General features: G+C 51.1%; 1 protein-coding gene across 1 annotated transcript in view; it reads left to right on the top strand.

Moving 5' to 3' along the window:
- The first annotated feature begins 1,030 nt into the window (after window positions 1-1,030).
- PCOLCE (procollagen C-endopeptidase enhancer) overlaps window positions 1,031-23,924 on the top strand; it is a 35,325-nt gene continuing 12,431 nt past the window's right edge. The window contains exon 1 of the mRNA XM_066593911.1: window positions 1,031-1,161. Within this exon, the coding sequence (XP_066450008.1) occupies window positions 1,088-1,161 (74 nt within the window). The 5' untranslated portion in view covers window positions 1,031-1,087. The remainder of the gene's footprint in view (window positions 1,162-23,924) is intronic.

The raw sequence follows: 23,924 nt of genomic DNA, 5'->3' as shown, positions 1-23,924 counted from the left end.
AGTGAGTGCAGAGTGATGAGTATATAGTGAGTGCAGAGTGATGAGTATATAGAGAGTGCAGAGTGATGAGTATATAGTGAGTGCAGAGTGATGAGTATATAGTGAGTGCAGAGTGATGAGTGCAGAGTGATGAGTGTATAGTGAGTGCCGAGTGATGAGTATATAGTGAGTGCAGAGTGATGAGTATATAGTGAGTACAGAGTGATGAGTATATGGTGAGTGCAGAGTGATGAGTATATAGTGAGTGCAGAGTGATGAGTATATAGTGAGTACAGAGTGATGAGTATATAGTGAGTGCAGAGTGATGAGTATATAGTGAGTGCAGAGTGATGACTATATAGTGAGTGCAGAGTGATGAGTATATAGTGAGTGCAGAGTGATGAGTATATAGTGAGTGCAGAGTGATGAGTATATAGTGAGTGCAGAGTGATGACTATATAGTGAGTGCAGAGTGATGAGTATATAGTGAGTTCAGAGTGATGAGTATATAGTGATTGCAGAGTGATGAGTATATAGTGAGTGCAGAGTGATGTGTATATAGTGAGTGCAGAGTGATGAGTATATAGTGAGTGCAGAGTGATGAGTATATAGTGAGTGCAGAGTGATGAGTGTATATAGTGAGTGCAGAGTGATGAGTATATAGTGAGTGCAGAGTGATGTGTATATAGTGAGTGCAGAGTGATGAGTATATAGTGAGTGCAGAGTGATGAGTATATAGTGAGTGCAGAGTGATGAGTGTATAGTGAGTGCAGAGTGATGAGTATATAGTGAGTGCAGAGTGATGAGTATATAGTGATTGCAGAGTGATGAGTATATAGTGAGTGCAGAGTGATGAGTGTATAGTGAGTGCAGAGTGATGAGTATATAGTGAGTGCAGAGTGATGAGTATATAGTGAGTGCAGAGTGATGAGTATATAGTGATTGCAGAGTGATGAGTATATAGTGAGTGCAGAGTGATGAGTGCAGAGTAGTGGAGGTTGAAGGGGTTGTACTCTGCACATCTGGTTCCTGTTCCCCCCCGCCCCCGGTCCTTCTCTCGCACTGACTCCCCTCTGTTGCCTCATTCTTGCCCCGTCCGCGCTGCACTATGAGCTCCGCTCTGCTGCTCTGCTTCTCCCTCTGCCTCGGACTCTGCTGGGCACAGAGTACCAACTACACCAGGTAAGAAGAGTGTCAGCTCCTAGGGTCAGTAGGGGGAAAGTGCAGCAGCAGGACAGGAGGTGTTGTAGAGGGAAGGAAGGTATATATGTAGTAGGACAGCGTAGTAGAGGGCTGGCATGTGTAATAGAGGGAATCATTGCCTCTTGGTGTGACAGGAGGTGTAGCTGAGGGTCGGGATGTGTAGTAGAGGGAATCATTGCCTCTTGGTGTGACAGGAGGTGTAGCTGAGGGTCGGGATGTGTAGTAGAGGGAATCATTGCCTCTTGGTGTGACAGGAGGTGTAGCTGAGGGTCGGGATGTGTAGTAGAGGGAATCATTGCCTCTTGGTGTGACAGGAGGTGTAGCTGAGGGTCGGGATGTGTAGTAGAGGGAATCATTGTTTATTGGTGCAATGGGAGGTGTAGTGGAGGGACAGCAGGTATTAGATGTGTGTAACATAGTAGGTTGGGCTGAAGGGAGAGAATGTCCACCTAGTTCAGCCTGCCCCCCACCCTGTTGATCCAGAGGAAGGCAAAAATGGCAGTCGGAATAATCCCCGGATCAACTATTGAAAGTTCCCACCTGGGCAGATTGTTATTGGAGTGACAGGAGGTGTAGTAATAGGGATGATTTATTAAAATTGCTGTAGTAGTCTTGTATAGCACTGACGGGCTGCTCTGCACTGTGTCGGTGTAGCAGAGGGGGACGTGCACCTATCAACGGTGTAGCAGAGCTGACGTGTTCAGACCACGGAGAATTTGCGTCAATGCTGGTCTGATCAGCGATGTAGCAGAGTCGAAGTGGTCAGATCAGCGATGTAGCAGAGTTGACGTGGTCGGATGAGCGATGTAGCAGAGTTGACGTGGTCTGATCAGCGATGTAGCAGAGTTGACGTGGTCTGATCAGCGATGTAGCAGAGTTGACGTGGTCCGAACAGCGATGTAGCAGAGTTTACGTTGACTGATCAGCGATGTAGCAGAGTTGGCGTGGTCGGATGAGCGATGTAGCAAAGTTGTCGTGGTCAGATCAGCGATGTAGCAGAGTTGTCGTGGTCTGATCAGCGATGTAGCAGAGTTGTCGTGGTCTGATCAGCGATGTAGCAGAGTTGATGAAGTCCGATCAGCAATGTAGCAGAGTTTACGTGGTCTGATCAGCGATGTAGCAGAGTTGTCGTGGTCTGATCAGCGATGTAGCAGAGTTGACGTGGTCTGATCAGCGATGTAGCAGAGTTGACGTGGTCTGATCAGCGATGTAGCAGAGTTGACGTGGTCTGATCAGCGATGTAGCAGAGTTGTCGTGGTCTGATCAGCGATGTAGCAGAGTTGACGTGGTCCGACCAGCGATGTAGCAGAGCAGATGTGGTCCGACCAGCGATGTAGCAGAGTTGACGTGGTCCGACCAGCGATGTAGCAGATTTGACGTGGTCCGATCAGCGATGCAGCAGAGTTGACGTGGTCCGACCAGCGATGCAGCAGAGTTGACGTGGTCCGACCAGCGATGCAGCAGAGTTGACGTGGTCCGACCAGCGATGCAGCAGAGTTGACGTGGTCCGACCAGCGATGCAGCAGAGTTGACGTGGTCCGACCAGCGATGCAGCAGAGTTGACGTGGTCCGACCAGCGATGTAGCAGAGTTGACGTGGTCTGACCAGCGATGTAGCAGAGTTGACGTGGTCCGACCAGCGATGTAGCAGAGTTGACGTGGTCCGACCAGCGATGTAGCAGAGTTGACTTGGTCTGACCAGCGATGTAGCAGAGTTGACGTGGTCCGACCAGCGATGTAGCAGAGTTGACGTGGTCCGGCCAGCGATGTAGCAGAGTTGACGTGGTCCGGCCAGCGATGTAGCAGAGTTGACGTGGTCCGGCCAGCGATGTAGCAGAGTTGACGTGGTCCGGCCAGCGATGTAGCAGAGTTGACGTGGTCCGGCCAGCGATGTAGCAGAGTTGACGTGGTCCGACCAGCGATGTAGCAGAGTTGACGTGGTCCGCCAGCGATGTAGCAGAGTTGACGTGGTCCGCCAGCGATGTAGCAGAGTTGACGTGGTCCGCCAGCGATGTAGCAGAGTTGACGTGGTCCGACCAGCGATGTAGCAGAGTTGACGTGGTCCGCTCAGCGATGTAGCAGAGTTGACGTGGTCCGCCAGTGATGTAGCAGAGTTGACGTGGTCCGCCAGCGATGTAGCAGAGTTGACGTGGTCCGCCAGCGATGTAGCAGAGTTGACGTGGTCCGCCAGCGATGTAGCAGAGTTGACGTGGTCCGCCAGCGATGTAGCAGAGTTGACGTGGTCCGACCAGCGATGTAGCAGAGTTGACTTGGTCTGACCAGCGATGTAGCAGAGTTGACGTGGTCCGACCAGCGATGTAGCAGAGTTGACGTGGTCCGGCCAGCGATGTAGCAGAGTTGACGTGGTCCGGCCAGCGATGTAGCAGAGTTGACGTGGTCCGGCCAGCGATGTAGCAGAGTTGACGTGGTCCGGCCAGCGATGTAGCAGAGTTGACGTGGTCCGACCAGCGATGTAGCAGAGTTGACGTGGTCCGCCAGCGATGTAGCAGAGTTGACGTGGTCCGCCAGCGATGTAGCAGAGTTGACGTGGTCCGACCAGCGATGTAGCAGAGTTGACGTGGTCCGCTCAGCGATGTAGCAGAGTTGACGTGGTCCGCCAGCGATGTAGCAGAGTTGACGTGGTCCGCCAGCGATGTAGCAGAGTTGACGTGGTCCGACCAGCGATGTAGCAGAGTTGACGTGGTCCGACCAGCGATGCAGCAGAGTTGACGTGGTCCGACCAGCGATGTAGCAGAGTTGACGTGGTCCGACCAGCGATGTAGCAGAGTTGACGTGGTCCGACCAGCGATGTAGCAGAGTTGACGTGGTCCGACCAGCGATGTAGCAGAGTTGACGTGGTCCGACCAGCGATGTAGCAGAGTTGACGTGGTCCGACCAGCGATGTAGCAGAGTTGACGTGGTCCGACCAGCGATGTAGCAGAGTTGACGTGGTCCGACCAGCGATGTAGCAGAGTTGACGTGGTCCGACCAGCGATGTAGCAGAGTTGACGTGGTCCGACCAGCGATGCAGCAGAGTTGACGTGGTCCGACCAGCGATGTAGCAGAGTTGACGTGGTCCGACCAGCGATGCAGCAGAGTTGACGTGGTCCGACCAGCGATGTAGCAGAGTTGACGTGGTCCGACCAGCGATGCAGCAGGACTTGAACAGACTTTAGATTCAGTAAATATTTGTTCACACTTTGGACGTTCACCTAGGATCACACGGCGTTCCCCACTGCAGCCAATCACAGCTCCGCACTTTGCCGCATCTGATTGGCTGCTCTTAGAGTGAGGCATGTTAAAATTAGGTCCATAGACAACATGATTGGTTGCTATTGGCAAGGCCGCACAGGTCACATGTAGCTGAGGCCGGTCATGTATGTAACATTGTAGACCACACAGGTCGCATGTAGCTGAGGCTGATCATGTATGTAACATTGTAGACCACACAGGTCACATGTAGCTGAGGCCGGTCATGTATGTAACATTGTAGACCGTACACTTCGCATGTAGCTGAGGCCGGTCATGTATATAACATTGTAGACTGCTCAGGTCACATGTAGTTGAGGCCGGTCACGTATGTAACATTGTATACTACACAGGTCGCATGTATCTGAGGCCGGTCATGTATGTAAAATTGTAGACCGTACAGGTCACATATAGCTGAGGCTGGTCATGTATGTAATATTGTTGACTACACAGGTTGCGTTTAGCTGAGGCTGGTCATGTATGTAACATTGTAGACCGTGCAGGTCGCATGTACCTGAGGCTAATCACGTATGTAACATTGTAGACCGCACAGATCCATGTAGCTGAGGCTAGTCATGTGTGGAACATTGCAGACTGCACAGGTCACATGAAGCCAAGGCCGGTCATGTATGTAACATTGTAGACCGTACAGGTCGCATGCAGCTTGGCCCTGTCATGTATGTAACATTGTGGACCACACAGATCACATGTATCTGAGCCTAGTCATGTATGTAACATTGCAGACTGCACAGGTCACATGTAGCTGAGGACGGTCATGTATGTAACATTGTAGACTGCACAGGTCACATGTAGCTGAGGCCGGTCATGTATGTAACATTGTAAACTGCACAGGTTGCATGTAGCTAAGGCCGGTCATATATGAAACAGTGTAAACTGCACAGGTCACATGTATCTGAGGCTGGTCATGTATGTAAAATTATTAGAGACCGCACAGGTCACATGTAGCTGAGGCCGGTCATGTATGTAACATTGTAGATCGCACAGATCACATGTATCTGAGGCTGGTCATGTATATAACATTATTATAGACCGCACAGGTCACATGTAGCTAAGGACAGTCATATATGTAACATTGTAGACCGCACAGGTCACATGTAACTGAGGCCGATCATGTATGTAACATTGTAGACCGTACAGGTTGTATGCAGCTTAGGCTCATCATGTATGTAACATTGTGGACCGCACAGATCACATGTATCTGAGGCTAGTCATGTATGTAACATTATTAAAAACCGCACAGGTCACATGTAGCCGAGGCCGGTCCTCTATGTAACATTGTATACTACACAGGTCGCATGTATCTGAGGCCGGTCATGTATGTAAAATTGTAGACCGTACAGGTTGCATGTAACTGAGGCCGGTCATCTGTGTAACATTGTAGACTGCACAGGTCGCATGTAGCTGAGGCCGGTCATGTATGTAATATTGTTGACTACACAGGTTGCGTTTAGCTGAGGCCGGTCATGTATGTAACATTGTAGACCGTGCAGGTCGCATGTAGCTGAGGCTACTCATGTGTGGAACATTGCAGACTGCACTGGTCACATGTAGCTGGGGCCGGTCATGTATGTAACATTGTAAACTGCACAGGTTGCATGTAGCTGAGGCCGGTCATGTATGTAACATTGTAGACTGCACAGGTCACATGTATCTGAGTCTGGTCATGTATGTAAAATTATTATAGACAGCACAGGTCACATGTAGCTAAGGCCGGTCATATATGTAACATTGTAGACCGCACAGGTCACATGTAACTGAGGCCGGTCATGTATGTAACATTGTAGACCGCACAGGTTGCATGCAGCTTAGGCTCATCATGTATGTAACATTGTGGACCGCACAGATTACATGTATCTGAGCCTAGTCATGTATGTAACATTATTATAAACTGCACAGGTCACATGTAGCTGAGGCCTGTCATGTATGTAAAATTGTAGACCGTACAGGTCACATGTAGCTGAGGCCGGTCATCTGTGTAACATTGTAGACCGCACAGGTTGCATGCAGCTTAGGCTCATCATGTATGTAACATTGTGGACCGCACAGATTACATGTATCTGAGCCTAGTCATGTATGTAACATTATTATAAACTGCACAGGTCACATGTAGCTGAGGCCTGTCATGTATGTAAAATTGTAGACCGTACAGGTCGCTTGTAGCTGAGGCCGGTCATGTATGTAATATTGTTGACTACACAGGTTGCGTTTAGCTGAGGCCGGTCATGTATGTAACATTGTAGACCGTGCAGGTCGCATGTAGGTGAGGCTAATCATGTATGTAACATTGTAGACCGCACAGATCACATGTAGCTGAGGCTAGTCATGTGTGGAACATTGCAGACTGCACAGGTCACATGTAGCCAAGGCTGGTCATGTATGTAACATTGTAGACCTACAGTTCGCATGCAGCTTAGGCCCGTCATGTATGTAGTATTGTGGACCGCACAGATCACATGTATCTGAGCCTAGTCATGTATGTAACATTGCAGACTGCACAGGTCACATGTAGCTGAGGCCGGTCATGTATGTAACATTGTAGACTGCACAGGTCACATGTATCTGAGGCTGGTCATGTATGTAAAATTATTAGAGACCGCACAGGTCACATGTAGCCGAGGCCGGTCATGTATGTAACGTTGTAGACCGCACAGATCACATGCATCTGAGGCTGGTCATGTATATAACATTATTGTAGACCGCACAGGTCACATGTAGCTGAGGACAGTCATATATGTAACATTGTAGACCGCACAGGTCACATGTAACTGAGGCCGGTCATGTATGTAACATTGTAGACCGTACAGGTTGCATGCAGCTTAGGCTCATCATGTATGTAACATTGTGGACCGCACAGATGTCATGTATGTAACATTGTGGACCGTACAGATCACATGTAGCCGAGGCCGGTCATGTATGTAACATTGTAGACCGCACAGGTCACATGTAACTGAGGCCGGTCATGTATGTAATATTGCAGACCCTACAGGTCACATGTAGCTGAGGCTGGTCATTTTCGTAACATTGTAGACCGCACAGATCACATGTAGCCGAGGCCGGTCATGTGTGTAACATTGTAGACCGCACAGATCACATGTAGCCGAGGCCGATCATGTATGTAATATTGCAGACCGCACTGGTCACATGTAGCCAAGGCCGGTTATGTATGTAATATTGCAGACCGTACAGGTCACATGTAACTGAGGACGGTCATGTATGTAACATTATAGACCGCACAGGTCACATGTACCTGAGGCCAGTCATGTATGTTATATTGCAGACCGTACAGGTCACACGTAGCCGAGGCTGGTCATGTATGTTATATTGCAGACCGTACAGGTCACATGTATGTGAGGCTGGTCATGTATGTAACATTGTAGACTGCACAGGTCACATGTAGCCGAGGCCGGTCATGTATGTAATATTGCAGACCGCACAGGTCACATGTAACTGAGGCCGGTCATGTATGTAATATTGCAGACCGCACAGGTCACATGTAGCTGAGGCCGGTCATGTATGTAATATTGCAGACCGCACAGGTCACATGTAACTGAGGCCCATCATGTATGTAATATTGCAGACTGCACAGGTCACATGTAGCTGAGGCCGGTCATGTATGTAATATTGCAGACCGCACAGGTCACATGTAGCTGAGGCCGGTCATGTATGTAATATTGCAGACCGCACAGGTCACATGTAACTGAGGCCGGTCATGTATGTAATATTGCAGACCCTACAGGTCACATGTAGCTGAGGCCGGTCATGTATGTAATATTGCAGACCGCACAGGTCACATGTATGTAGCGTTGCTGTAAGCCACACATGCTCTGAATATTCTTCGTCCTCGGCGCGCACCCCGCCCCTCCCCCAGCACTTGGCAGCTGTTGCCAAAGTCGTTCCAGTAATTCCAGGTCCGGACGCTTTAAACTCAATTAGAGGCGTATGAAGCGGCGGCCGGAGGTTGTGAGGTCGGCCATCAATGAGCCGTGTGTCTGCATGAAGGCGCCTGTGTCCCGTGAGGCCATACTGGGCCCTGTGTGTAATGTGCCGCCATGATCCGCGGGGGGCGCACCACAGCCTCCCAAGGACCCGCTGTCTGCCGACATGAAGGGGTTGATGAGAAAGAAGAACAACCGCTCTCTCAGCGTGCCGCCTCATAACCAGGAGTGCGTGGCGCCAATCCAGGTCAGCTGACGCTATCTGGCGCGGACACGAACGCGATCCGCTACTGAGACGAGAGCCAACAGGTCGGCCATGTCTGATCGTCTTCAGGAGAGAAGGAAACCTACAACAGCAAAAATCCATGGCAATCCGTGATAATGTCTGATGACCCGTAGAGGTAACGACCGCGCGGCGGCAAGAAGTCATCCGTAATAATGTCTGATGACCGGTAGAGGTAACGAACGCGGCGGCAAGAAGTCATCCGTAATAATGTCTGATGACCCGTAGAGGTAACGACCGCGCGGCGGCAAGAAGTCATCCGTAATAATGTCTGATGACCGGTAGAGGTAACGACCGCGCTACCGCGGCGGCAAGAGGTCATCCGTGATAATGTCTGATGACCCGTAGAGGTAACGACCGCGGCGGCAAGAAGTCATCCGTGATAATGTCTGATGACCCGTAGAGGTAACGACCGCGCGGCGGCAAGAAGTCATCCGTAATAATGTCTGATGACCCGTAGAGGTAACGACTGCGCGGCGGCAAGAAGTCATCCGTGATAATGTCTGATGACCCGTAGAGGTAACGACCGCGCGGCGGCAAGAAGTCATCCGTGATAATGTCTGATGACCCGTAGAGGTAACGACCGCGGTGGCAAGAAGTCATCCGTAATAATGTCTGATGACCCGTAGAGGTAACGACCGCACGGCGGCAAGAAGTCATCCGTAATAATGTCTGATGACCCGTAGAGGTAACGACCGCGGCGGCAAGAAGTCATCCGTAATAATGTCTGATGACCCGTAGAGGTAACGACCGCGCGGCAGCAAGAAGTCATCCGTGATAATGTCTGATGACCCGTAGAGGTAACGACCGCGCGGCGGCAAGAAGTCATCCGTGATAATGTCTGATGACCCGTAGAGGTAACGACCGCGGTGGCAAGAAGTCATCCGTAATAATGTCTGATGACCCGTAGAGGTAACGACCGCACGGCGGCAAGAAGTCATCCGTAATAATGTCTGATGACCCGTAGAGGTAACGACCGCGGCGGCAAGAAGTCATCCGTAATAATGTCTGATGACCGGTAGAGGTAACGACCGCGCAGCGGCAAGAAGTCATCTGTAATAATGTCTGATGACCCGTAGAGGTAACGACCGCGCGGCGGCAAGAAGTCATCCGTGATAATGTCTGATGACCGGTAGAGGTAACGACCGCGGCGGCAAGAAGTCATCCGTGATAATGTCTGATGACCCGTAGAGGTAACGACCGCGCGGCGGCAAGAAGTCATCCGTGATAATGTCTGATGACCCGTAGAGGTAACGACCGCGGCGGCAAGAAGTCATCCGTGATAATGTCTGATGACCGGTAGAGGTAACGACCGCGGCGGCAAGAAGTCATCCGTGATAATGTCTGATGACCGGTAGAGGTAACGACCGCGCTGCGGCAAGAAGTCATCCGTGATAATGTCTGATGACCCGTAGAGGTAACGACCGCGCGGCGGCAAGAAGTCATCCGTGATAATGTCTGATGACCGGTAGAGGTAACGACCGCGCGGCGGCAAGAAGTCATCCGTGATAATGTCTGATGACCCGTAGAGGTAACGACCGCGGCGGCAAGAAGTCATCCGTGATAATGTCTGATGACCGGTAGAGGTAACGACCGCGGCGGCAAGAAGTCATCCGTGATAATGTCTGATGACCGGTAGAGGTAACGACCGCGCGGCGGCAAGAAGTCATCCGTGATAATGTCTGATGACCCGTAGAGGTAACGACCGCGCGGTGGCAAGAAGTCATCCGTAATAATGTCTGATGACCCGTAGAGGTAACAACCGCGCGGCGGCGGCAAGAAGTCATCCGTGATAATGTCTGATGACCCGTAGAGGTAACGACCGCGCGGCGGCAAGAAGTCATCCGTAATAATGTCTGATGACCCGTAGAGGTAACGACCGCGGCGGCAAGAAGTCATCCATGATAATGTCTGATGACCGGCAGAGGTAACGACCGCGCCGCGGCAAGAAGTCATCCGTAATAATGTCTGATGACCTGTAGAGGTAACGACCGCGCGGCGGCAAGAAGTCATCCGTGATAATGTCTGATGACCCGTAGAGGTAACGACCGCGCGGCGGCAAGAAGTCATCCGTGATAATGTCTGATGACCGGCAGAGGTAACGACCGCACCGCGGCAAGAAGTCATCCGTGATAATGTCTGATGACCCGTAGAGGTAACGACCGCGGCGGCAAGAAGTCATCCGTGATAATGTCTGATGACCCGTAGAGGTAACGACCGCGCGACGGCAAGAAGTCATCCGTAATAATGTCTGATGACCCGTAAAGGTAACGACCGCGCGGCGGCAAGAAGTCATCCGTGATAATGTCTGATGACCGGTAGAGGTAACGACCGCGGTGGCAAGAAGTCATCCGTAATAATGTCTGATGACCCGTAGAGGCAACGACCGCGGCGGCAAGACGTCATCCGTGATAATGTCTGATGACCGGAAGAGGTAACGATCGCGCGGCGGCAAGAAGTCATCCGTAATAATGTCTGATGACCCGTAGAGGTAACGACCGCGCAGCGGCAAGAAGTCATCCGTGATAATGTCCGATGACCCGTAGAGGTAACGACCGCGCAGCGGCAAGAAGTCATCCGTGATAATGTCCGATGACCCGTAGAGGTAACGACCGCGCGGCGGCAAGAAGTCATCCGTAATAATGTCTGATGACCCGTAGAGGTAACGTCCGCGCGGCGGCGGCGGCAAGAAGTCATCCGTGATAATGTCTGATGACCCGTAGAGGTAACGACCGCGCGGCGGCAAGAAGTCATCCGTAATAATGTCTGATGACCCGTAGAGGTAACGACCGCGCGGCGGCAAGAAGTCATCCGTACTAATGTCTGATGACCCATAGAGGTAACGACCGCGCGGCGGCAAGAAGTCATCCGTAATAATCTCTGATGACCCGTAGAGGTAACGACCGCGCGGTGGCAAGAAGTCATCCGTGATAATGTCTGATGACCGGTAGAGGTAACGACCGCGGGGCGGCAAGAAGTCATCCGTAATAATGTCTGATGACCCGTAGAGGTAACGACCGCGCGACCGCGGCGGCAAGAAGTCATCCGTAATAATGTCTGATGACCCGTAGAGGTAACGACCGCGCGGCGGCAAGAAGTCATCCGTACTAATGTCTGATGACCCGTAGAGGTAACGACCGCGCGACCGCGGCGGCAAGAAGTCATCCGTGATAATGTCTGATGACCCGTAGAGGTAACGACCGCGGCAAGAAGTCATCCGTGATAATGTCTGATGACCGGTAGAGGTAACGACCGCGCGGTGGCAAGAAGTCATCCGTAATAATGTCTGATGACCCGTAGAGGTAACGACCGCGCGGCGGCAAGAAGTCATCCGTGATAATGTCTGATGACCCGTAGAGGTAACGACCGCGCGGCGGCAAGAAGTCATCCGTAATAATGTCTGATGACCCGTAGAGGTAACGACCGCGGCGGCAAGAAGTCATCCGTGATAATGTCTGATGACCCGTAGAGGTAACGACCGCGGCGGCAAGAAGTCATCCGTAATAATGTCTGATGACCGGTAGAGGTAACGACCGCGCGGCGGCAAGAAGTCATCCGTGATAATGTCTGATGACCCGTAGAGGTAACGACCGCGCGGCGGCAAGAAGTCATCCGTAATAATGTCTGATGACCCGTAGAGGTAACGACCGCGCGACCGCGGCGGCAAGAAGTCATCCGTAATAATGTCTGATGACCCGTAGAGGTAACGACCGCGCGGCGGCAAGAAGTCATCCGTACTAATGTCTGATGACCCGTAGAGGTAACGACCGCGCGACCGCGGCGGCAAGAAGTCATCCGTGATAATGTCTGATGACCCGTAGAGGTAACGACCGCGGCAAGAAGTCATCCGTGATAATGTCTGATGACCGGTAGAGGTAACGACCGCGCGGTGGCAAGAAGTCATCCGTAATAATGTCTGATGACCCGTAGAGGTAACGACCGCGCGGCGGCAAGAAGTCATCCGTGATAATGTCTGATGACCCGTAGAGGTAACGACCGCGCGGCGGCAAGAAGTCATCCGTAATAATGTCTGATGACCCGTAGAGGTAACGACCGCGGCGGCAAGAAGTCATCCGTGATAATGTCTGATGACCCGTAGAGGTAACGACCGCGGCGGCAAGAAGTCATCCGTAATAATGTCTGATGACCGGTAGAGGTAACGACCGCGCGGCGGCAAGAAGTCATCCGTGATAATGTCTGATGACCCGTAGAGGTAACGACCGCGCGGCGGCAAGAAGTCATCCGTAATAATGTCTGATGACCGGTAGAGGTAACGACCGCGCGGCGGCAAGAAGTCATCCGTAATAATGTCTGATGACCGGTAGAGGTAACGACCGCGCGGCGGCAAGAAGTCATCCGTGATAATGTCTGATGACCCGTAGAGGTAACGACCGCGCGGCGGCAAGAAGTCATCCGTAATAATGTCTGATGACCGGCAGAGGTAACGACCGCGCGGTGGCAAGAAGTCATCCGTGATAATGTCTGATGACCCGTAGAGGTAACGACCGCGCGGCGGCAAGAAGTCATCCGTGATAATGTCTGATGACCCGTAGAGGTAACGACCGCGCGGCGGCAAGAAGTCATCCATAATAATGTCTGATGACCTGTAGAGGTAACGACCGCGCGGCGGCAAGAAGTCATCCGTAATAATGTCTGATGACCCGTAGAGGTAACGGCCGCGCGGCGGCAAGAAGTCATCCGTAATAATGGCTGATGACCCGTAGAGGTAACGACCGCGCGGTGGCAAGAAGTCATCCGTGATAATGTCTGATGACCCGTAGAGGTAACGACCGCGCGGCGGCAAGAAGTCATCCGTAATAATGTCTGATGACCCGTAGAGGTAACGACCGCGCGGTGGCAAGAAGTCATCCGTGATAATGTCTGATGACCCGTAGAGGTAACGACCGCGCGGCGGCAAGAAGTCATCCGTGATAATGTCTGATGACCCGTAGAGGTAACGACCGCGCGGCGGCAAGAAGTCATCCATAATAATGTCTGATGACCCGTAGAGGTAACGACCGCGCGGCGGCAAGAAGTCATCCGTAATAATGTCTGATGACCCGTAGAGGTAACGGCCGCGCGGCGGCAAGAAGTCATCCGTAATAATGGCTGATGACCCGTAGAGGTAACGACCGCGGCGGCAAGAAGTCATCCGTGATAATGTCTGATGACCCGTAGAGGTAACGACCGCGCGGCGGCAAGAAGTCATCCGTAATAATGTCTGATGACCCGTAGAGGTAACGACCGCGCGGCGGCAAGAAGTCATCCGTAATAATGGCTGATGACCCGTAGAGGTAACGACCGCGGCGGCAAGAAGTCATCCATGATAATGCCTGATGACCCGTAGAGGTAACGACCGCGCTGCGGCAAGAAGTCATCCGTGATAATGCCTGATGACCCGTAGAGGTAACGACCGCGCGGCGGCAAGAAGTCATCCATAATAATGTCTGATGACCGGTAGAGGTAATGACCGCGCGACCGTGGCGGCAAGAAGTCATCCGTGATAATGTCTGATGACCCGTAGAGGTAACGACCGCGCGGCGGCAAGAAGTCATCCGTAATAATGTCTGATGACCCGTAGAGGTAACGACCACGCGGCGGCAAGAAGTCTTCCGTAATAATGGCTGATGACCCGTAGAGGTAACGACCGCGGCGGCAAGAAGTCATCCATGATAATGCCTGATGACCCGTAGAGGTAACGACCGCGCGGCGGCAAGAAGTCATCCGTGATAATGCCTGATGACCCGTAGAGGTAACGACCGCGCGGCGGCAAGAAGTCATCCATAATAATGTCTGATGACCGGTAGAGGTAACGACCGCGCGGCGGCAAGAAGTCATCCGTAATAATGTCTGATGACCGGTAGAGGTAACGACCGCGCGGCGGCAAGAAGTCATCCGTGATAATGTCTGATGACCCGTAGAGGTAACGACCGCGCGGCGGCGGCGGCAAGAAGTCATCCGTGATAATGTCTGATGACCCGTAGAGGTAACGACCGCGCGGCGGCAAGAAGTCATCCGTGATAATGTCTGATGACCCGTAGAGGTAACGACCGCGCGGCGGCAAGAAGTCATCCGCAATAATCAGCATCAGTCCACTAACAAACAACACGGATTCATCCACCATAATCTCCAGTAATCCCGCTCAGCACTTACAGGGTCCACGGAACGTGACCGCAGCGCCACGATCTTATGTACGCTCTCTAGAAGAAACCCCCAGCAACCAATCACAGCGCAGCTCTCATCTCTTCTACTGCGGAGGTAAATTGAGAGCTGCGCTGTGATTGGTTGGCTGGGGGCAACAGAGACGGGGGTTTCTTCTAGAAGGCGTCCATAAGAGTGCGGCGGCGGCCCGTGTGTGTGAGCCCCCATTGTAGACCCCAGGAATACAAGGTCCCGGCGGGGTCTGCACTGAACAGCCCCCTTATCAGAGACCCCCGACTGGTAGCGTTGGCCTTCAGAACTGCAGTAATTCTTCTTGGCGTCCATCTGCAGGTATCAGAGTACCCCGATGCGTCACAAAAACCCTCCCCGCCATTACTGCACCTGCACCAGCTGACAGCTAGGGGGCAGCGATTCATGCTGCTTGCGCCAAATTCTGCCCTCCCATCACCAACAGACATCTGGCTCCATCTGACCAGGAGATGTTTCTCCGCTGCTCAGTGATACAAGTTTTGTGCTCTTTTGCCCGCTGGAGTCTTTCTGTTTCTCTTAGACACAATGGCGCTGGAACTGGTCGCCCGCTGTTATACCATCCGTGCGGAGGAACGGCAAGTTGTGCGTTCGGACACGTTAGTTGGAGCTCCAGCGTTGTATTCAGCTGACTGTGCAGCTTGTTGGTCAGAACGATTCCTGACATCCTCCTCCGACCCCTTTCAGTGATGAGTTGTTTCCGTCCGCAGGATTCCCTTCCGCTGGATGTTTCGCGCCATTCTCGGTATACTTTCCACACTGTTACACGAGAAAAACCCCGCGTGGTCGGCAGTGAGGCCCTGACTAGTCCAGCTCTGATGACCGGCCTCGCTGGAAGTCACTCCGATCGCTGGATCTTCCCATCTAATGTGGATTCACACTGAAACTGATCCACAGTCACGGGGAGAATTACCGTACAGGGGGCACCAATTGTGAGAGGGCCGGGGACTCTAATAATGGGGCCATTAAGTGTATGTTTTTCAGCACATCGCTGCACTTTCAGTAGATCTCCAGTGGCTCCAGTAGTAATAGAATGGTAGAGTTGGAAGGGTCTTCTGGGGTCATCGGGTCCAACCCCCTGCTCAGTGCAGGATTCACCAAGTCATCCCAGACAGATATTTGTCCAGCCTCTGTAGACTTCCATTGAAGGAGAACTCCCCACCTCCCGTGGCAACCTGTTCCACTCATTGATCCCCCTCACTGTCTAATATCTAATCTGTGTCTCCTCCCTCTCAGTTTCATCCCATTGCTTCTAGTCTTTCCTTGTACAGATGAGAATAGGGCTGATCCCTCTGCACTGTGACAGCCCTTCAGATATTTGTAGACCGCTATTAAGTCTCCTCTCAGCCTTCTCTTCTGCTAAACATTCCCAGATCCTTTACCCGTTCCTCATAGGACATGATTTGCAGACCGCTCACCATCTTGGTGACTCTTCTCTGAACTTGCTCCAGATTGTCGATGTCTTTTTTAAGCCCCATTTACACTGATAGATGATTGCTTAAAAGTTGCTCAAACCATAGTTTGAGTGAGTTTTGAGCGATTATCTTTGCATAATTTATAGTAGCTAATTAGCTACTATAGAATATGCAAGTGGAGCGGGACACCGCCGTGGCCACTAATAGAGCAATACAGCTGCTTTGCATATGCAAACAACTGTAGTGTTCTCTGTGCTTACAGCCCATGCCCCTCTGTGAATTCACAGCAGGACACAGGCACAGAGAATCTTATCAGTGCAGCCGTCTGATAACAGCCAACTCCGCTGATAACAGCTGATCGCTCAGCGGGCTAGAATTCAGCGATCAGTGACTCGTGCACGAAAACTGCACCATGTCCCTGCGGTTATTTCAACTTGTTTTTATTAACCCTTTTTGCATTGAGCAGGGCTTTCATACTTTTACTAAACATATATAGCCGTATATCACGCGTGTTTATCCTTAAAGGAGAGCATGTCCTCCGTGCTTGTCAATGGAGTTTAAACATTAATACTGGTATGTGCCTTTTCTGAATTCTCACTTCATATGGAGGGTAGAGGGGAGAGGGCAAGAAGAAAGAGAAAAAGAAAAAAAAGGGGGGGCATGGGGTCACATTATGGGTAAAAAACCAAACCTTCAACATATTCCACCAACCTAACCAGCCATGGACCACGATGACACCAGTCATTTCTTTTTTTGTCTTCTGCGTCTCTCCTCCGCCATACGATTCCGAACAGACACCTATTCTCCGTCCTGGATACGAATAAGCGCTCTGGCCATGCGGTCCCTCAGCACGCCCCCCATGTCAGTTACCCTCCACCAATTGGGGGGTCTTCAGTCGTAGACCTCGTCATGTGATGTCCCCGCATTTATACAGAACGAGAATCGCCGAAAAGACGGCTTTGAGCGATTTTTGCGTGCTTCTAGTTGTATCTAGAAGGGCCTTAAGTTGGACCTCCAGCTGAGCAGCAGACAGACAGGCATTTCACTCACTTGGTCTCCAGTCCAACAGCCGAAGCTGCAGTAATCAGTCTGTGACCCCTGACCTCTCTGTCCATGGTCTGCACTAATGTAGATGCCACGGGGAGAGCTCAGTGGTCACCGACTGATTACAGCAGTGCCGCCGGACTGAGTGGATGAAATGCTTGCTCAGCCATTTATATGGCCTTAAATACCAACTGGCCCGATGCCTTACCAGCCAAGTGGCAACTCTAGCGCCACCTATCTAAGGTCCTGCAGCCTGCTGCCTCAGGCGGCAGTCTCAGGTAGCCTCATGGTAGGAGCACCCCTGATCAGCGGATTCGTGAACTGACAGGTGGCAAACATGACATCCTTTGGCGCTGCCACGTACTCGGTCACTGAGCTCTTCAGTGTGGCACAATGTATGTCTATGGAGGTCACAATCTGGTTGTTCTCAGTAATGGCCCTTTTACACGGGACGACAGTCGGCTAAACAACTGCGCGAGCGCTGACCGCACCGCTAAGGACGTTAGCAGAGCGTTTAGACAGACTTTGCTGCCGGCTCGCGGGTTCTCGCTCAGCGCTTCACCTTCTATGTATAACACTGAGCGGGGAGCGTTTACACGGAGCGACAGTTTTTGTCCCGTTTCTCCAGCATAAATCCCCCCAACAGGACATTTACTGCCCCGGATCCGGAACATCAGACGTGGGACATGTGACCGTACCCCGGGATCTTATAGTCCTGCTGTGTGTTGGGGTTATGTATCCTGTCTGCGGTCTGTACATGTCAGCAGGTCTTACAGCTCCTTACATTACAGGGATCTTATAGTCCTGCTGTGTGTATATATGTATCCTGTCTGCGGTCCGTACATGTCAGCAGGTCTTACAGCTCCTTACATTACAGGGATCTTATAGTCCTGCTGTGTGTTGGGGTTATGTATCCTGTCTGCCGTCCGTACATGTCAGCAGGTCTTACAGCTCCTTACATTACAGGGATCTTATAGTCCTGCTGTGTGTTGGGGATCCGTATCCTGTCTGCGGTCCGTACATGTCAGCAGTTCTTACAGCTCCTTACATTACAGGGATCTTATAGTCCTGCTGTGTGTTGGGGTTATGTATCCTGTCTGCGGTCCGTACATGTCAGCAGGTCTTACAGCTCCTTACATTACAGGGATCTTATAGTCCTGCTGTGTGTTGGGGTTATGTATCCTGTCTGTGGTCCGTACATGTCAGCAGGTCTTACAGCCCCTTACATTACAGGGATCTTATAGTCCTGCTGTGTGTTGGGGTTATGTATCCTGCCTGCGGTCCGTACAGGTCAGCAGGTCTTACAGCTCCTTACATTACAGGGATCTTATAGTCCTGCTGTGTGTTGGGGTTATGTATCCTGTCTGCGGTCCGTACATGTCAGCAGGTCTTACAGCTCCTCACATTACAGGGATCTTATAGTCCTGCTGTGTGTTGGGGTTATGTATCCTGTCCGTGGTCCGTACAGGTCAGCAGGTCTTACAGCTCCTTACATTACAGGGATCTTATAGTCCTGCTGTGTGTTGGGGTTATGTATCCTGTCCGCGGTCCGTACATGTCAGCAGGTCTTACAGCTCCTTACATTACAGGAATCTTATAGTCCTGCTGTGTGTTGGGGTTATGTATCCTGTCTGTGGTCCGTACATGTCAGCAGGTCTTACAGCTCCTTACATTACAGGGATCTTATAGTCCTGCTGTGTGTTGGGGATCTGTGTCCTGTCCGCGGTCCGTACAGGTCAGCAGGTCTTACAGCTCCTTACATTACAGGGATCTAATAGTCCTGCTGTGTGTTGGGGTTATGTATCCTGTCTGCGGTCCGTACATGTCAGCAGGTCTTACAGCTCCTTACATTACAGGGATCTTATACTCCTGCTGTGTGTTGCGGTTATGTATCCTGTCCGCGGTCCGTACATGTCAGCAGGTCTTACAGCTCCTTACATTACAGGGATCTTATAGTCCTGCTGTGTGTTGGGGTTATGTATCCTGTCTGCGGTCCGTACATGTCAGCAGGTCTTACAGCTCCTCACATTACAGGGATCTTATAGTCCTGCTGTGTGTTGGGGTTATGTATCCTGTCCGTGGTCCGTACAGGTCAGCAGGTCTTACAGCTCCTTACATTACAGGGATCTTATAGTCCTGCTGTGTGTTGGGGTTATGTATCCTGTCCGCGGTCCGCACATGTCAGCAGGTCTTACAGCTCCTTACATTACAGGAATCTTATAGTCCTGCTGTGTGTTGGGGTTATGTATCCTGTCTGTGGTCCGTACATGTCAGCAGGTCTTACAGCTCCTTACATTACAGGGATCTTATAGTCCTGCTGTGTGTTGGGGATCTGTGTCCTGTCCGCGGTCCGTACAGGTCAGCAGGTCTTACAGCTCCTTACATTACAGGGATCTAATAGTCCTGCTGTGTGTTGGGGTTATGTATCCTGTCTGCGGTCCGTACATGTCTGCAGGTCTTACAGCTCCTTACATTACAGGGATCTTATAGTCCTGCTGTGTGTTGGGGATCTGTATCCTGTCTTCGGTCTGTACATGTCAGCAGGTCTTACAGCTCCTTACATTACAGGGATCTTATAGTCCTGCTGTGTGTTGGGGTTATGTATCCTGTCCGCGGTCCGTACATGTCAGCAGGTCTTACAGCTCCTTACATTACAGGGATCTTATAGTCCTGCTGTGTGTTGGGGTTATGTATCCTGTCTGCGGTCCCTGCATGTCAGCAGGTCTTACAGCTCCTTACATTACAGGGATCTTATAGTCCTGCTGTGTGTTGGGGATCCGTATCCTGTCTGCGGTCCGTACATGTCAGCAGGTCTTACAGCTCCTTACATTACAGGGATCTTATAGTCCTGCTGTGTCTTGGGGTTATGTATCCTGTCCGCGGTCCGTACATGTCAGCAGGTCTTACAGCTCCTTACATTACAGGAATCTTATAGTCCTGCTGTGTGTTGGGGTTATGTATCCTGTCGGCGGTCCGTACATGTCAGCAGGTCTTACAGCTCCTTACATTACAGGGATCCTATAGTCCTGCTGTGTGTTGGGGATCCGTATCCTGTCTGCGGTCCGTACATGTCAGCAGGTCTTACAGCTCCTTACATTACAGGGATCTTATAGTCCTGCTGTGTGTTGGGGATCCGTATCCTGTCTGTGGTCCGTACATGTCAGCAGGTCTTACAGCTCCTTACATTACATGGATCTCATAGTCCTCCTGTGTGTTTGGGATCCGTATCCTGTCTGCGGTCCCTACATGTCAGCAGGTCTTACAGCTACTTACATTACAGGGATCTTATAGTCCTGCTGTGTGTTGGGGTTATGTATCCTGTCTGCGGTCCGTACATGTCAGCAGGTCTTACAGCTCCTTACATTACTGGGATCTTATAGTCCTGCTGTGTGTTGGGGATCCGTATCCTGTCGGCGGTCCGTACATGTCAGCAGGTCTTACAGCTCCTTACATTACAGGATCTTATAGTCCTGCTGTGTGTTGGGGATCCATATCCTGTCTGCGGTCCGTACATGTCAGCAGGTCTTACAGCTCCTTACATTACAGGGATCTTATAGTCCTGCTGTGTATTGGGGTTATGTATCCTGTCTGCGGTCTGTACATGTCAGCAGGTCTTACAGCTCCTTACATTACAGCGATCTTATAGTCCTGCTGTGTGTTGGGGTTATGTATCCTGTCTGCGGTCCGTACATGTCAGCAGGTCTTACAGCTCCTTACATTACAGGGATCTTATAGTCCTGCTGTGTGTTGGGGATCTGTGTCCTGTCCGCGGTCCGTACAGGTCAGCAGGTCTTACAGCTCCTTACATTACAGGGATCTTATAGTCCTGCTGTGTGTTGGGGTTATGTATCCTGTCTGCGGTCCGTACATGTCAGCAGGTCCTACAGCTCCTTACATTACAGGGATCTCATAGTCCTGCTGTGTGTTGGGGTTATGTATCCTGTCGGCGGTCCGTACATGTCAGCAGGTCTTACAGCTCCTTACATTACAGGAATCTTATAGTCCTGCTGTGTGTTGGGGTTATGTATCCTGTCTGCGGTCTGTACATGTCAGCAGGTCTTACAGCTCCTTACATTACAGGGATCTTATAGTCCTGCTGTGTGGTGGGGTTATGTATCCTGTCCGCGGTCCGTACATGTCAGCAGGTCTTACAGCTCCTTACATTACAGGGATCTCATAGTCCTCCTGTGTGTTTGGGATCCGTATCCTGTCTGCGGTCCCTACATGTCAGCAGGTCTTACAGGTACTTACATTACAGGGATCTTATAGTCCTGCTGTGTGTTGGGGTTATGTCTCCTGTCTGCGGTCCGTACATGTCAGCAGGTCTTACAGCTCCTTACATTACAGGGATCTTATAGTCCTGCTGTGTGTTGGGGATCTGTGTCCTGTCCGCGGTCCGTACAGGTCAGCAGGTCTTACAGCTCCTTACATTACAGGGATCTTATAGTCCTGCTGTGTGTTGGGGTTATGTATCCTGTCTGCGGTCCGTACATGTCAGCATGTCTTACAGCTCCTTACATTACAGGGATCTTATAGTCCTGCTGTGTGTTGGGGTTATGTATCCTGTCTGCGGTCCGTACATGTCAGCAGGTCTTACAGCTCCTTACATTACAGGGATCTTATAGTCCTGCTGTGTGTTGGGGATCTGTATCCTTTCTGCCATCCGTACATGTCAGCAGGTCTTACAGCTCCTTACATTACAGGGATCTTATAGTCCTGCTGTGTGTTGGGGTTATGTATCCTGTCTGCGGTCCGTACATGTCAGCGGGTCTTACAGCTCCTTACATTACAGGGATCTTATAGTCCTGCTGTGTGTTGGGGATCTGTATCCTGTCTGCCGTCCGTACATGTCAGCAGGTCTTACAGCTCCTTACATTACAGGGATCTTATAGTCCTGCTGTGTGTTGGGGTTATGTATCCTGTCCGCGGTCCGTACATGTCAGCAGGTCTTACAGCTCCTTACATTACAGGGATCTTATAGTCCTGCTGTGTGTTGGGGTTATGTATCCTGTCTGCGGTCCTTACATGTCAGCAGGTCTTACAGCTCCTTACATTACAGGGATCTTATACTCCTGCTGTGTGTTGGGGTTATGTATCCTGTCTGCGGTCCGTACATGTCAGCAGGTCTTACAGCTCCTTACATTACAGGGATCTTATAGTCCTGCTGTGTGTTGGGGTTATGTATCCTTTCTGCCGTCCTTACATGTCAGCAGGTCTTACAGCTCCTTACATTACAGGGATCTCATAGTCCTGCTGTGTGTTGGGGTTATGTATCCTGTCGGCGGTCCGTACATGTCAGCAGGTCTTACAGCTCCTTACATTACAGGAATCTTATAGTCCTGCTGTGTGTTGGGGTTATGTATCCTGTCTGCGGTCTGTACATGTCAGCAGGTCTTACAGCTCCTTACATTACAGGGATCTTATAGTCCTGCTGTGTGGTGGGGTTATGTATCCTGTCCGCGGTCCGTACATGTCAGCAGGTCTTACAGCTCCTTACATTACAGGGATCTCATAGTCCTCCTGTGTGTTTGGGATCCGTATCCTGTCTGCGGTCCCTACATGTCAGCAGGTCTTACAGCTACTTACATTACAGGGATCTTATAGTCCTGCTGTGTGTTGGGGTTATGTCTCCTGTCTGCGGTCCGTACATGTCAGCAGGTCTTACAGCTCCTTACATTACAGGGATCTTATAGTCCTGCTGTGTGTTGGGGTTATGTATCCTGTCTGCGGTCCGTACATGTCAGCAGGTCTTACAGCTCCTTACATTACAGGGATCTTATAGTCCTGCTGTGTGTTGGGGATCCGTATCCTATCCGCGGTCCGTACATGTCAGCAGGTCTTACAGCTCCTTACATTACAGGGATCTTATAGTCCTGCTGTGTGTTGGGGTTATGTATCCTGTCTGCGGTCCGTACATGTCAGCAGGTCTTACAGCTCCTTACATTACAGGGATCTTATAGTCCTGCTGTGTGTTGGGGATCTGTATCCTTTCTGCCGTCCGTACATGTCAGCAGGTCTTACAGCTCCTTACATTACAGGGATCTTATAGTCCTGCTGTGTGTTGGGGTTATGTATCCTGTCTGCGGTCCGTACATGTCAGCGGGTCTTACAGCTCCTTACATTACAGGGATCTTATAGTCCTGCTGTGTGTTGGGGATCTGTATCCTGTCTGCCGTCCGTACATGTCAGCAGGTCTTACAGCTCCTTACATTACAGGGATCTTATAGTCCTGCTGTGTGTTGGGGTTATGTATCCTGTCCGCGGTCCGTACATGTCAGCAGGTCTTACAGCTCCTTACATTACAGGGATCTTATAGTCCTGCTGTGTGTTGGGGTTATGTATCCTGTCGGCGGTCCGTACATGTCAGCAGGTCTTACAGCTCCTTACATTACAGGGATAAGTTCCTTTTTGTGTGTCGGACGACAATGTACTCCTGATTATAAAGTTTCTCAGACTTGGAGGTTCCTGTAACTCAGAAGCGGAGGGTCCGGGAATATGGTGGTCAGTCCTTGTGTGGGTGTGATGGAGTTTCTTTGTGGTTTTCCTTAGTACCTCTAGCTGTGGATTGTAGGTCACTACTAGACCGTTACATGACCGTTTATTTTCT

Source organism: Eleutherodactylus coqui, chromosome 2, assembly GCF_035609145.1.
Source record: "Eleutherodactylus coqui strain aEleCoq1 chromosome 2, aEleCoq1.hap1, whole genome shotgun sequence".
Taxonomy (NCBI): Eukaryota; Metazoa; Chordata; class Amphibia; order Anura; family Eleutherodactylidae; genus Eleutherodactylus; species Eleutherodactylus coqui.
Note: the sequence above shows the minus strand (reverse complement) of the source record. Positions and strands in the feature narration are given on the sequence as shown.